Source organism: Chaetura pelagica, unplaced genomic scaffold (genome assembly GCF_000747805.2).
Source record: "Chaetura pelagica isolate M959 unplaced genomic scaffold, ChaPel_1.0 scaffold153, whole genome shotgun sequence".
NCBI classification, from domain to species: domain Eukaryota; kingdom Metazoa; phylum Chordata; class Aves; order Apodiformes; family Apodidae; genus Chaetura; species Chaetura pelagica.
This window is the reverse complement of record NW_009952707.1, coordinates 700735-712733: the sequence shown is the minus strand read 5'-3', so window position 1 is coordinate 712733 and position 11999 is coordinate 700735. Positions and strand designations below refer to the sequence as shown.

At 44.3% G+C, this 11999-nt stretch overlaps 1 protein-coding gene across 1 annotated transcript in view; it reads left to right on the top strand.

The window, feature by feature from the left end:
- The window catches only part of MICALCL (MICAL C-terminal like), a 33757-nt gene that overhangs the window by 6040 nt on the left and 15718 nt on the right, over positions 1-11999 (top strand). Inside the window, exons 3-6 of the mRNA XM_009994263.1 lie at positions 598-770; positions 2047-2121; positions 6338-6435; positions 8435-9686. Of these exons, the coding sequence (XP_009992565.1) occupies positions 598-770; positions 2047-2121; positions 6338-6435; positions 8435-9686 (1598 nt within the window). The remainder of the gene's footprint in view (positions 1-597; positions 771-2046; positions 2122-6337; positions 6436-8434; positions 9687-11999) is intronic.

Here is an 11999-nt window from a genome sequence, read left to right as displayed (position 1 = left end):
AGTTACTGTTTTTAATTTCTGAGTGAAGTCTGTCTCACAGTTGGAGTGGGCTGCTCTGATGGATTAGGGCTGCCCTGTACTGTGAGTTCCCTGTGATGTGTCTCCTGTTTCCAAAAGTCGGTGGGGAAAAAGGGGAAAAGCATAGAGTTTTGACCCTTATGCCCTGCTTCTAAGTCAATTATGGCACTGCAAATGCTATTTCCTTTTCTCCATCTTGGTGGAGCCTTGCAGGCAGAAGGGCCTGTCCTTGCTAACTGAGCAGTGGGGTGTTTCACCCAAGTCTCTCTCGACAGCAGTTCAGTTCCAGGTGCTGAATGTAGCAGTTGTTGGTGTGAATCCAGGCAGCAGAAATCTGATGGGAACAGGGGTATCACAGCTCTGTAGAACCTACAGCAAATTACAGTCTTCTAGTAATGACAATAAAAAAAGCAAAACAAGAATGTCAGCTCTGGCTACAAAATATCTGTTTCAGTGTGGCCTGCACCACTGTCAGGGCTGACACCTGTGCTTTCTGCACTAAATGGAAGCAAAAACCTCCATGCCATACGTCTTCTGACATGTCTCACTTTCTTTCCATGTTGCCCTTTTTCCCCATAGCTCTGAGGTGGAGTCTGATTTTAATGGTGACTCCTCGAATTCAGAGGTGAGTGAAGGACAGACCTTGCTACTTGAACCCCCAGCCTGCTTGAGCCCCATCCAGAGGCATTCATCGCTTGTCAGGAGCCCTGTGGAGCCAGAGGAAAAACCCAAAACATCCAAAGTTGCTGATGGTAAGCAGTATCCCAACCCAGGGATGTTCCAGCAGCCTCTCTGAGAACTGAAGTTGGGTTTGGGGGGGAGAAGTTTTGAAGTGAAGGCTATTGTCTGCAATGTGGCCAGGTTGTACCCATTAACAGTGTCTTTTTGGGGGTTGGTTTCTGCATTTTGAGTGCTGGAGCTGAAACACCATTTCTGTGATGCAGGGCAACCTGGAGTAGTTGTCTTGTGCTTTTCTTACAGGGGTAGGATGAATGTTTTCCCAACGGTAAAAAATTTGTTAGCTATTAGCAGTCTGTGCAATATCTTCTGTGTTGTCTAAGCTATCTACTATACTCCATTCAGGGCATTCCAGGCAGACTTTTTACATGAGAGGACTATGTGGTGCTAAAACATTGAGGTCCTTTGATTTTTCTTCACCCAGGCTGCCTTGCTCTGGATTTGGTGTAAATCTGAAGGGACTATTGTGAGGAATTAATTTGTTCTTACTTCACACAAGGTCTCTTTTTTCCAGTCTGCGCTCTAGTCACACAAACCGGTTTCTTCTGTGTTTCTCCTGCCCTGAAACAAAGGTCTGGACACTGAAGGTGTATGTAGCTGCGCTCTCACCCCCACACACATATTTGCATTTTAAATCCAAGCAGAAAAGAGGGGATTTCATACAGTGATCTAGGTTGAGTCTTGAATAACGAAGCCCTTGTTTAGGTGAAAAAAAGGGCAGCAGCAAACCCCAAGAGGTGCTCAGCAACGTGTGACCCCATGCAGACACTGAAGGATTTTATCCTTTTTCCTCTCCAATTTCATGCTCTCCCCACCCCTGGCTGCTCATGTCACCTTCCTCCTTGCTGTCCCCTTCCTCCCTGGCTTATCTGGATCCTCCTGAGCAGCATCTCAGCTCCACATTCTCTCCCAGCCACATTATAGCACCCTAACGAGTTTTCTCCCCCTCAGTCTTGTCCTCCTCCCCCTCTGTTTCTCTATGCCATTCTGCTCCTGGCGGCTTCGCTAAGAGCCAGGGTTGGTTTGAGGAGAAGTGAGAACTCCATCAGCTCTTTCCCCGCCACCCCACTGGCCACCAGTCCTGCCCGGGTCGGTGCTGCCCCCTCCCGGCCGCCGCGGCGGGGAGAGGGGCCGGGACCTCGGGGGGCTGCTTAGAAAACTAAACCCCCACCGCTTGAAGTTTTTTGTTTGTTTGTTCCCCGCCTCCCCTTTTTCTTTCTCTCTCCTATTTTCACTCCCTGACTTTTGCCGCATTAGCTGACCGCGTCTTTTTTTTCTGTTTCTGTTCAGCACTGCAGAGAGCCAACAGTTTTCACTCCACAGCATTGAACAAGTATCAGAATTGGAGGAGAAAACTCCAGACGAGTGAGTATTTGTGCTGTGTCCTGTTTTTCTGTCTCTTGAATGCCTATTTCTCCTTTCCTGTAGAAGTTTTGTAGATGAGCAAATAGAGATCCAATTGGCATAAAATATTTCTTTTTCATCTTCTAGTCCTCAAAGCATAAAATTCCCTTCCTGTGTCATTGCTCCTCACATTGTTACATGTGCCAGCAAGTGATGTCCACTCTAATTCTCCAACTGAGAAAATGCACCCCTGTCTCAGAGCCACATATTCTGTCTCTAGTCCAGCCTGCAGTGATTGCTTTTGATTAAGTGCAGTGCTGGGTCTAACATTTTGAGTATCACTTATTAGCCATGCTTCTAGAGGTGTCCACTTACACCCATCTCCAGGTGCTTTATCACCTCTTTTTTTTGTTGGCAAAAGTCAGGTCAAAGTGGTAGAGTACTTACAGTGATCCCAAGAAGAGAGCTGGTGAAAAGAAGCATTGCTGGTTCTTGTCCTCTAGTAGTTTCACTTAGTTTGGGCTGACCCCTCTCTGCTCATGGGAATCTCTTAGGAATGCAGTGATTTCAATCATAACTTGGTGTGTGTTCAACCACAGTGCAGTCACTCCTTGCAGCTGGAACTGCATCTAGGTAATCCTCCTGTGCTGTGGTCCCAAAACAAGCCAGATGTCCCTGGGCACACCTCTGCTGCTCCTAACAGAGTTGCCTGGGTCTTGGCACAGCCCCTCTGCAAGTGCACCCTGTGCCTGCTCAGTCCCCACTGAGGACTCACAGGTACCTGCTAAGATTAATCATACCACTATGGGTGCTGGGTGAGCTTACCAGCATCCCAAACCCTCTCAAAACTTGGTTAGAAATGCAGACATATCTGTTAGACTGGGGTGTTGATAGCCTTCAGTATAAAACATGGATGTACAGCAGTGGAAAGCAGGGATTTTTGCATGTGATCAAGTGCAACAGTTTCTGGGCATGGAGACAGTAGGTTTTGGGGAACGGTCATGACAACCATGCTTCAACCCTGCCCTCAACTGCCTTCTACAACCAGAGAGGGATTTCTGCTGCTGCTCAGAGTCTCGATGGCCTTCAGACAAGTAGGATCCCCGTGTATCATGGTACTGGCATTCAATCAATGGTGTCTCAGTTTGTTTAGTTTACATACACAAACAAACCAGGATTTTTTTGCAAGTACCTGTGGTAGGATCAATTTTTGTATCTCAAAAAAGGAAACAAGCTGCATCTCTCCGTCCTGTCTCTGGGTTCTCATCTGAGTCAGATGTCTGCAGGTACTTGTGAACACTGTCACTACTGAACCCATGGTTCCTTGAAGGTTCCCAGTGCCACTCATCTGGGATAAGTAAGTTAAAGCTTAGTAGAGGATTCATGGGACTGTTTCACAGTCCTGAGAGAATGCTCCCACAAGCTTAGCTTCAGGAAACCTGTGACAGACTGTTCCTAGGGAGGTAGCTGTGCTAGATGGGCCAGGATGGGGCTGCGTTCCTAGGGATTCACTACATCTCCAAGGCACAGAGGACTCCCCATACCTGCAAGGCCTCTGTGGAGCAGCTATTTGGGACTTCCCATCTGGAGAAAGGCTGTCCCATGCCCAGGATAGGGAGGCAGAGCAGGGTGCCCTCAAAGCCTTGTGACATCTGTGTCATCCTTGGGCGTGTCTCTGGGCACTGTGCAGCTTTTGAGGATTGGCTTATACATCAAGGGTTGACTTCACCAAAGGCTTGGATTTAAAAACTTGCCTTAATTGATACCAGTTTTTAAAACATCAAACAAAAATTATGCTTATTCCAGGTTTGAGGGGGAAAAAGCCCAAAAAGACTGAGAGAGGAAGGAAGAAGACCAGGAATCACTCTCAATTTTGACACATTTTCAGCAAAATGCATTACTTACTCGTTGGCCAATGGTTTTCCCGTTTTTTGTTAAAATCTTCGCATGCCTCCGAAGGGCTCTAGAGGGAGCTAAAAGCCTTTCAAAGGGAAGAGATGTGCTGCATGAATTCCTCTGACCTTCAAGTATGCTATTAAAACGAGGTGTAAAGCACATTTGGCATATACTGAAAACAGAATAAAGACATTTTTCACTCTCTGGAGGAACGCTGTAAGTCTGAGACTCTATATTTAATCCACTTAATATTTGGTTACAAGAATTCATATGATCATTGGTCACATGAAAGAAAAATCTGTCTTCTCTTCAGACTTATTTCCCAAAACACATGTTTCATAAACAGCACGAGGTATGCAGCCAAGGAAAGGAAATCAGTGTCATGGTTATATTGGCTGAAAGGCTCAGAACAGGATATTACCTTTCAAAACCCTTAATCCCTGTCTCACAGCCAAAGGGAACCCCGGGCCCTTAATTTGTCTTGGTGACTTGAAGCAGCTTTTGAGCCAAGCACATCATGATGGTTCCCCAGGGAACTTTTTTTAAAAACTCTGTTTTGAACATGAAGCTGCAATCATATTCAGTGCCTCGGTGGGAATAAATCCATGATGTCTGTGAAAGATGGAAAGCTGTGGCTTTACAGCAAGCCATGCTCTCACATGTGCAGGTCCTGTCCTTGCAACCCAGTGCATGCCCACAAGAGCTGTAGTGGGAAGTGGTTCTCCCCACGGGCACATACTGTTACCCTGTAGAGCCCTGGCTGTGGGTTTTAAGTCCTGGTAGGTGTTAGGGCTGTCACTGTTCCTGTGATTGTGGTTCCTCTCAGTGTAGTGAGCCATGATGTTTGCCTGTGTCAGGTAACAAAGGGCTTTAGTGTATCAGGCTAAACCCTTCTGGCTCAGTCATACAGGTAACAGTGGGTTTTCGTCCTCATTCTGGGTTCTCGTATTTTCCTATGGTCAATTCTCTATACTGAATGTGAAGGTCAATGTGGGTGTGTGGGAAAGGAGGGGTGTCTGTCCTGAGGACGGAGGGTCAGGGTGGGATGGGGATAGGCTGTGAAAATGAAGATGGAGTAGCTCAAGTTTGCTGCTGCTTTCTAAGAGGACCATCACTGGACTTTCTCAATGTGTCTGAAATCATGTGAAGGGTGGTTTTTCACTTTCTTCATTTTCTTCTCCCCTAAAAACTAATTGCAAAAAGACACAGAAAGCAAGACCAGCAGCAGAGCTGGGTTTTGGTTTCCAGGTGACAGGTGACAAAAGCTGGATTTGTCTCAGCTCAGCCCCTCGATGCTGGTCCCTATGAGAGTTCCTTAACCAACTCCAGTGCATCGTTTCCCTCTGTTCTTGACTGAATGTAACAAATCACATCAAGATTGGGAACACTTAAGTGAGACACTGAGAGGAAAGGCAAGTTGGCCTCTCTCTCTGGCTTGCCTTTTCTGAATTTCACATGCAGGAACTGTCTTCTCTCTCTGGTGTGTTGCTGTTGTCCTTACACAGCTTTTAATCCCTATGTAGAAGAACCAAAATTTGCTTTGGGAACCTTTGTGGGTTTCAGAACTAATAACTGAGTTTGGGATTAATAATTCAGCTATAAATATGCTTGTCATGTTAAAGCTTGACATGGTAATATCTTGGCTCTGGAATACTTATATTCTGTCCCAAAATTATTTATTATGTAAAATTGCCACAGACACAAGTATTAGAGAGCTCTCTTGACTCCCTTCAGGTGCAAGTTACCTCCTTACCTTTTTTTCCAGCACGTCTAAGCCTGTCTGTGCTAGTTTTGGTTCAAGACCTTTAGGAATTAGCTACCTTACCTGATTGTAGGAGAGCCCCTGTTGGGCAGCCTGTTGGCCTGGCTTGGGAGACCGCAGGATTATTTCTGTCCTTACTGCCTGTAGGTGATTGCATTTGCCATTTCTTTCTGGTTATGAGAGACAGTCCTCTCAGAAGTCATCCATTTGCTTCATTTCTCAGAACTACCCAAAGCTTCAAAAGTCACTGGTTGTTCTAACTGCTTCTGCTTTTAAGGCCTGAAAGCCCTCTGAAGAGGGCTGGTTTTCCAGCAAGTTTCCTGGAACTGAAAACAGCTTCACTATATCCAGCCAAAAAGTGGAAGCAGTTTAGGTCCACTGCTGAAAATGTCAACACATGTTTGGCACAGTGTGCACACACATGTGCATGAGGCCATAAACTTCATTACTGTAGGTCAGCTCTTCAGGTACAACTGCATCCAGATGACTTTTTAACTTTCTACTCTCAGCCTTTAATAGCAAACCTTATTTAAGACAAAAACAATGCAAATGTGATGGTAAAATTTGTGTCTCTGGCAGGTTTCCCTCTACTGTCCGGCAAGAAAGTGGGGCTGCACTGGAAGGACAGCTCAGCCAGCTGTCAAAGTGGTCCTGGAGAGGATCACTCCCAAACACAGGTATGAAGGAAAATTGTGTAAAGCAAAATGAGCATGACTCCTGTTGGAGCATGTCTGCTTTCAGCATCCTCTTTCAAATAGTTTTAATTCAGCAAAAGTTGGGGTAATGCCTGTGCTATACATAGGGAAGTGACTTGAATGCTGTGCTTGACAGAACCATTCCCAAACCACATGGCTAAGTGGCATTTGCTTTCTGTGGGACTGAGACCTCAATCATGGTGAGAATTAGGTACTAACCTGCTGCATCAGCCAACATGTAGGCAGCACTACTCTGCCCTTCCCTCACAGCAAGAGTTTTAGTTCCTACTGAGGTTTCCTCTGTGCCACAGTTTCTGCCCAAAGGAGAGGGAACCCCCCAACTCTGTCTCCCTGTGCTCCCAAGCTGGCTGTTGTTCTGCCTGTGTGGTTGTAGGGCTAGAAGGAAAAGTGTGCCATGTTGGGCAAGGCCAGGTACCAGCAGGGAAGGGTGGAAGGGTATCACATCTGAGTGGCTTAAATGCTGCTTTATCACTGTGCAACAGTGGGTGAAAGGCCTTGGAGAGCAGATCTGGGAGCCCAGATAAGGGTCAGCCTGCCCTAAGTGCAGCACTGCAGCAGGAGTTGTGGCCAACAGTCCCAAGTGAAGAGCAGCACGTCCCCTGGACTCAGAGCCTGGCAGAACAGGGACCAGCCCACACTCTCCACATCCAAGCCCGTTGAGTTAAACACGATTAACATTGCTTGACCTGAGATCTATGTTAGGAAAAAAAAATAATATATCAAGTATTCCACATCCATGGTAGTAGTTAAAATCCGGTCCAGGACAATAGGGCCAGGAAGGGAATGTCCCAGGGGAGCAGAGCTGCACAATGCTGCCTGGACATGCTGTGCTTGAGGAGAGGTGACTCCATGCTGCAGCTCCTACTTCATGAGCAGTGCTTGGGAGCCTTTTTCTTACTTTAAAGAGAGAGGATTAAGAGGCTATTTATGTTTATTGGTATTTCTCATGTGTTTGTTTTTTTTTAATCTGAGATTCTGGCCAACATTAATTTTAGTAATCAAATAGAACTATGAAACAGGGAGTAATTATTATTGCCTTATTTCCGATGCTTCTGAGAAAGTCAGATAAGTGGCTTCACCCGTGTGAATTTGGGAATCTATCACATAAGTGGAAACAGGAATTTAATTTCCTTACCATCCATTATCATACAGCATTGAGGATAAAATGCCTCTCTTTTAAGAAGGAAAAAAGCTCTAGTTTTGATCTGCTGGCTAGCTAATGGGAGCATTTTCCTTCTTACTATCTCCAGCAGAAGTTTCAGTGGCTAGAGTAATGAATTCAAATCTTCACTAAGGGAAAAATAATCATGAGAGAACTAATTTAATTGTTTAAAAGTAGTGTTTGCATTCTACAGTCTTTTCTGGATCACTTAATTCATTCCTACTTGTGCCATGTTAGCATGCAATATTATAAAAGCAGTTGGAGAGGACAGATGATGATCTCTTGTGCTCACTGGAAACTCTAAGGTGATGAAACTGGAATGCAGGCAGGAGAACAGAGCAGATCTACTCTTGCTTGTTTCCCTGTAGATAGGACTGTTTCTGAGAAAAATATTGAAGGCAATCCATAAAGTTATGACAGCTTCTTAGCAGGGATAACATTATTTGTAGACTATTAAAATTTCCAGTAGCATTAGACCTCTACTCCTAGAGGAACAATAGCCCTTTCTTCCTATTGTATTATCATCTATGTAGGTATGTGTGTACATACAGAAAATATGTTTATTAGTGTTATGTTTAGACTGAAATTGATTAAAATATTGCATGAAATAAAAGATACACTAAAATGTATTTTCCCACCCCTAAAATAATCTATTTTTCATAGCTGGCTTCTTACAAGAAATCGCCAGAAGTTACAAGAGGTCATTTCAAACCTTCTAACCCAGTATTTCAAAGAAGAGAAAAAGCTAGAGAGACGCCTGAAGACACTCATACCTATGTACCCCATTGCCCTTTTCAGAACTGCACCAGAGGCTCTCCACAAACCCCTCCTGGGAATGGGACACCAGCTGATGATTTTTCTGAGCCTGAAGATGTAAGTGGTGACATATACACAGCCCAGGGCTGGAAGGAAAAAAATAAGAAATATACCTCTGGACCAGAAAATTTTAACAGGAAGACAAAAGTACTGTCACCTTTGGATTTGAAAGAAAAATATGACAAAAATAGAAGGCAACCAGAAGAAAAGCTTGAGCAAGAATTAAAGGAAGCAAAAAAGAGGCTGATGCATTGTACTCAACAGCAGCCTTTGTCATATGATTCAAATGGGATGGACTTAGGTGGAACCAGTCCAGGAATAAGGCGTAATGGAGACAAAAGAGTAATACAGACTTCAAACAAAGGAGTAATAGAGACTTCAGAGGAGAAGAATACTGACTGTAGAAAGGATGTGTTCAAAATACCTCGTTGTCCTGTCCCACTGTCATTTGCAGGTGATGCTCCACCAACTTTGCCAGTTGACAGAAAAGATGCTCTGAGGAGTCCAGATGCAGTTGCCAGGGAGCATGTGGCTGGCCAGCCAAAATCCCCACTAAGGCTCATAGCCAATGTGATCAAGAGATCCATTTTGGAGCCTCTAACCTCATCTCCAGAAGGACTAAAGCAAGACTCAGACAGCAAAGTCAAAGACTCTTCAGAACAACCTTTCTTCAGCTTCCCCAGTACTCCTGGCTATTCCCTAGGCCAAAGAAACAGTAACAATAACAGAGCAAGGAACACTCAGCCACAGGTGTTTAAAGTAGGGGAGGGGGCAGGAGAATGTTTAGGAAATGGAAGCCCTGTCTCAAATCCATCTCATTTTTCTGTATGCTCTGAAGACAGATCCCCAAGGAATTACAGTGAGGAGGTATCCTACCCAGTCTACAGTCCTCACACCAGGTCTTCCAAGATAACCAATACACCTCATAAATCATCTTGTAGTAGGATGGAGGATGTCCCAGGACTCCTTGAAAAGTTTACCTTTGAAGAGACTCCTCCAGAGGCTCCCACAGATGGCATATATATCTGTAACAAAAAGTGCCTCCTTTCATCACCGGGACCCAAGAACACCTCCAGGGACAATCTGGATGACTCTGCACAGAGGGGTAGTCTTGGGTCACTCTTTGGTAGACTGAGAAGTAAAGTCTGTGACCGAGAAGGGAATTCCTTCATGTCATCTCTGCCTTTCATGAAGGACCATTTTCCAGAAGACAGACCACAGTATTCTTCCACAGGTGAGGACCTGAGCAGAATTACTGTTTTCTGGTAATAGCACTTAGCATTTAAGAGACCTGTCTGTGATCAGGCAAGCATGTACCTGCTGTATGTTAAGTCAGAGTTACTTTCTACAGAGAAAGACCTAATTCATATATATTTTTTGTTACATTTTAGGGGTTGCTTCTGGTTTAAAGAGCAGAGTGGATTTGCAAGCAGAGTGCAGCAGGGTGGATGCAGGTTTGCTCTGCTGCTCACTGTTGTTCAAATGTCTGGGTCAGGAGAACACACTCGCTGAGGTGGAAGGAGTGGAAGGGCAGAGTGGGGTGCTGTGCAGAGTGGCTGGTGCCACAGCACTGTGTGCTGTGAAAGGGGCAGTGCAGTGGGCAAGCAGAAGGGAAGGCACAGGGAAGTCAGTGCAGCGTGGAACACATCTCCTATCCATTTCCATGAGGAGCTTGGAGACTGAAGCAATATGGTTGCAACAGCAAGAATCTTGGCTTTGTGTACCTGGCTTCTCAGCAGGTGTCTCTTGAGCTCTGCCTGCTGTTGCAGTGACAGAACTATGGACATATTTTGGGGAGCTTTGGGTTGTCACTAATATTCTCTTGTTGCTTTATCTGAGAGGAGATAGCACCTTACTGACCTACTCTGACCTGTTTGTGTGTCTATCTGGGCAGCGATTAAAAGGCATCCATTTTCGTGTTTGCTTCCCAGAACACGGTTAGTATTAAAATTGCAGACCAGTCTAAGAAATATTGATGTCAGACAAAAAGCAATCTGAGCAATATGAGGTATGAGAGCTGCACCCACCTGTCTTTCTCCATGATCCATCTTCCCACTAACAGACTGCAGAAAGCCACAGTTAGTAAACTAACTCACCTATTGATTTTTACTGACATACCTGTTTGTTTCTTACTCTATTGAATTGCAATTGAAATTGTAACCCCAAAGTTTTTGCTGTACTGCAGCATGAAAATAACAATTTGTATGTAAAATATGAAGTCCAGTGATGTTCCCAGTGATCTGCTAGATCCTTTTTGCATCCTCTCTGTTTCAGAAGTACTGCATACTGTCAGGAATTTACACGGTATATGAGAGACTTGATCTGAAGCTCATGAAAACTGATAGAATAACTCCTGTTTTCCTTTCTGATATATTTTTTAATTGGATTCTTGGAGCATCCTTTATCTAACAACTCACAAAACCAGGCATCCTCCTGGAGCCAGAGCATGCTAGGGACTGCACTGAAGCCACAGAGAGTCGCCTGTGTTCACACTTGTCATGCTGTGGTCTCAAATGGGAGGCTCTTTCTGAGTCTATACCTACTCTCACCCATCAGCTAAGCCAAACTGACTTGTTCTTAACTAGGTGTATTACAATAATTAGTATGTAGTGTTACTACTAAAATGGGAAAAATTCTTATTAGGTTTGAATAATGCTATACTTTGCTTTAAATATTTTGAAACATGTTGGTTTAAATATGTTGCATTCCTCTGCTGTGCAAGTCAAAAGAGGAATTATAAAATTATTGTAATTATTGAATATAGGCATTGCAAAGTCTTTTCACAAAAAAACCCCAACAAAACAACAGAGCTTTGATCTAGCCATTTGCCCAGTAATCTGTTGTCTTCAATGTTTCAACATTGCAGCTCACTGAACCTTTTCAAACATTCATATTTGAGTAAATCAAACTGGTAAAGAGCCAAGTCCTGCTTGGCTCTCTAAAATGGCATTTCTTTCTCATATTGGCACTTGTCTGAGGCCCAGGCTTGGCAAACTTCAGTCGTTAACTGATGGTAAGTTTTAGCCCACATTATATGTAATTATTTTTCTCTCACATGAATCTTGGAAAATTATTTTCTTTAAAGAAAAGAAATACTTCCAGCATGTTGCAGAAACAATTTTTATTAGTTTCTGTTTCTTAATCCTCTTGGCTCTTTGCAGAAGGGCTTTTCTATCCTATTTGAGGCCAGACAAACTTGTTCTGTGCAATATTGTTGGTCTTACATTACATGCTGATGTTTTGTCCTTCAATGGGCTGTTGGCTTGTGGAGCCAAAGAATGAGCTGCTGAGTGATGAAAGTCCATGGGCTTGAGATGAGACTGGGCAAGCTCCTTGAAGAGAGATCCACTGAGGAGTAACCAAATCCTTATAAATCACTTCCAATTTAGAAAGGTCCTGAACTGAAAGATGCTTGGAGGCTGGGCAGGTGTTAAAGGGGAGGAATCACATATAATAACCCAATGCCTACAGCATTCCTTCAGACATCCACTGCTGCAGGCAGACTAAAAGACCTTCAGTCTCACCCTACACAACTACTGTTGTGTTG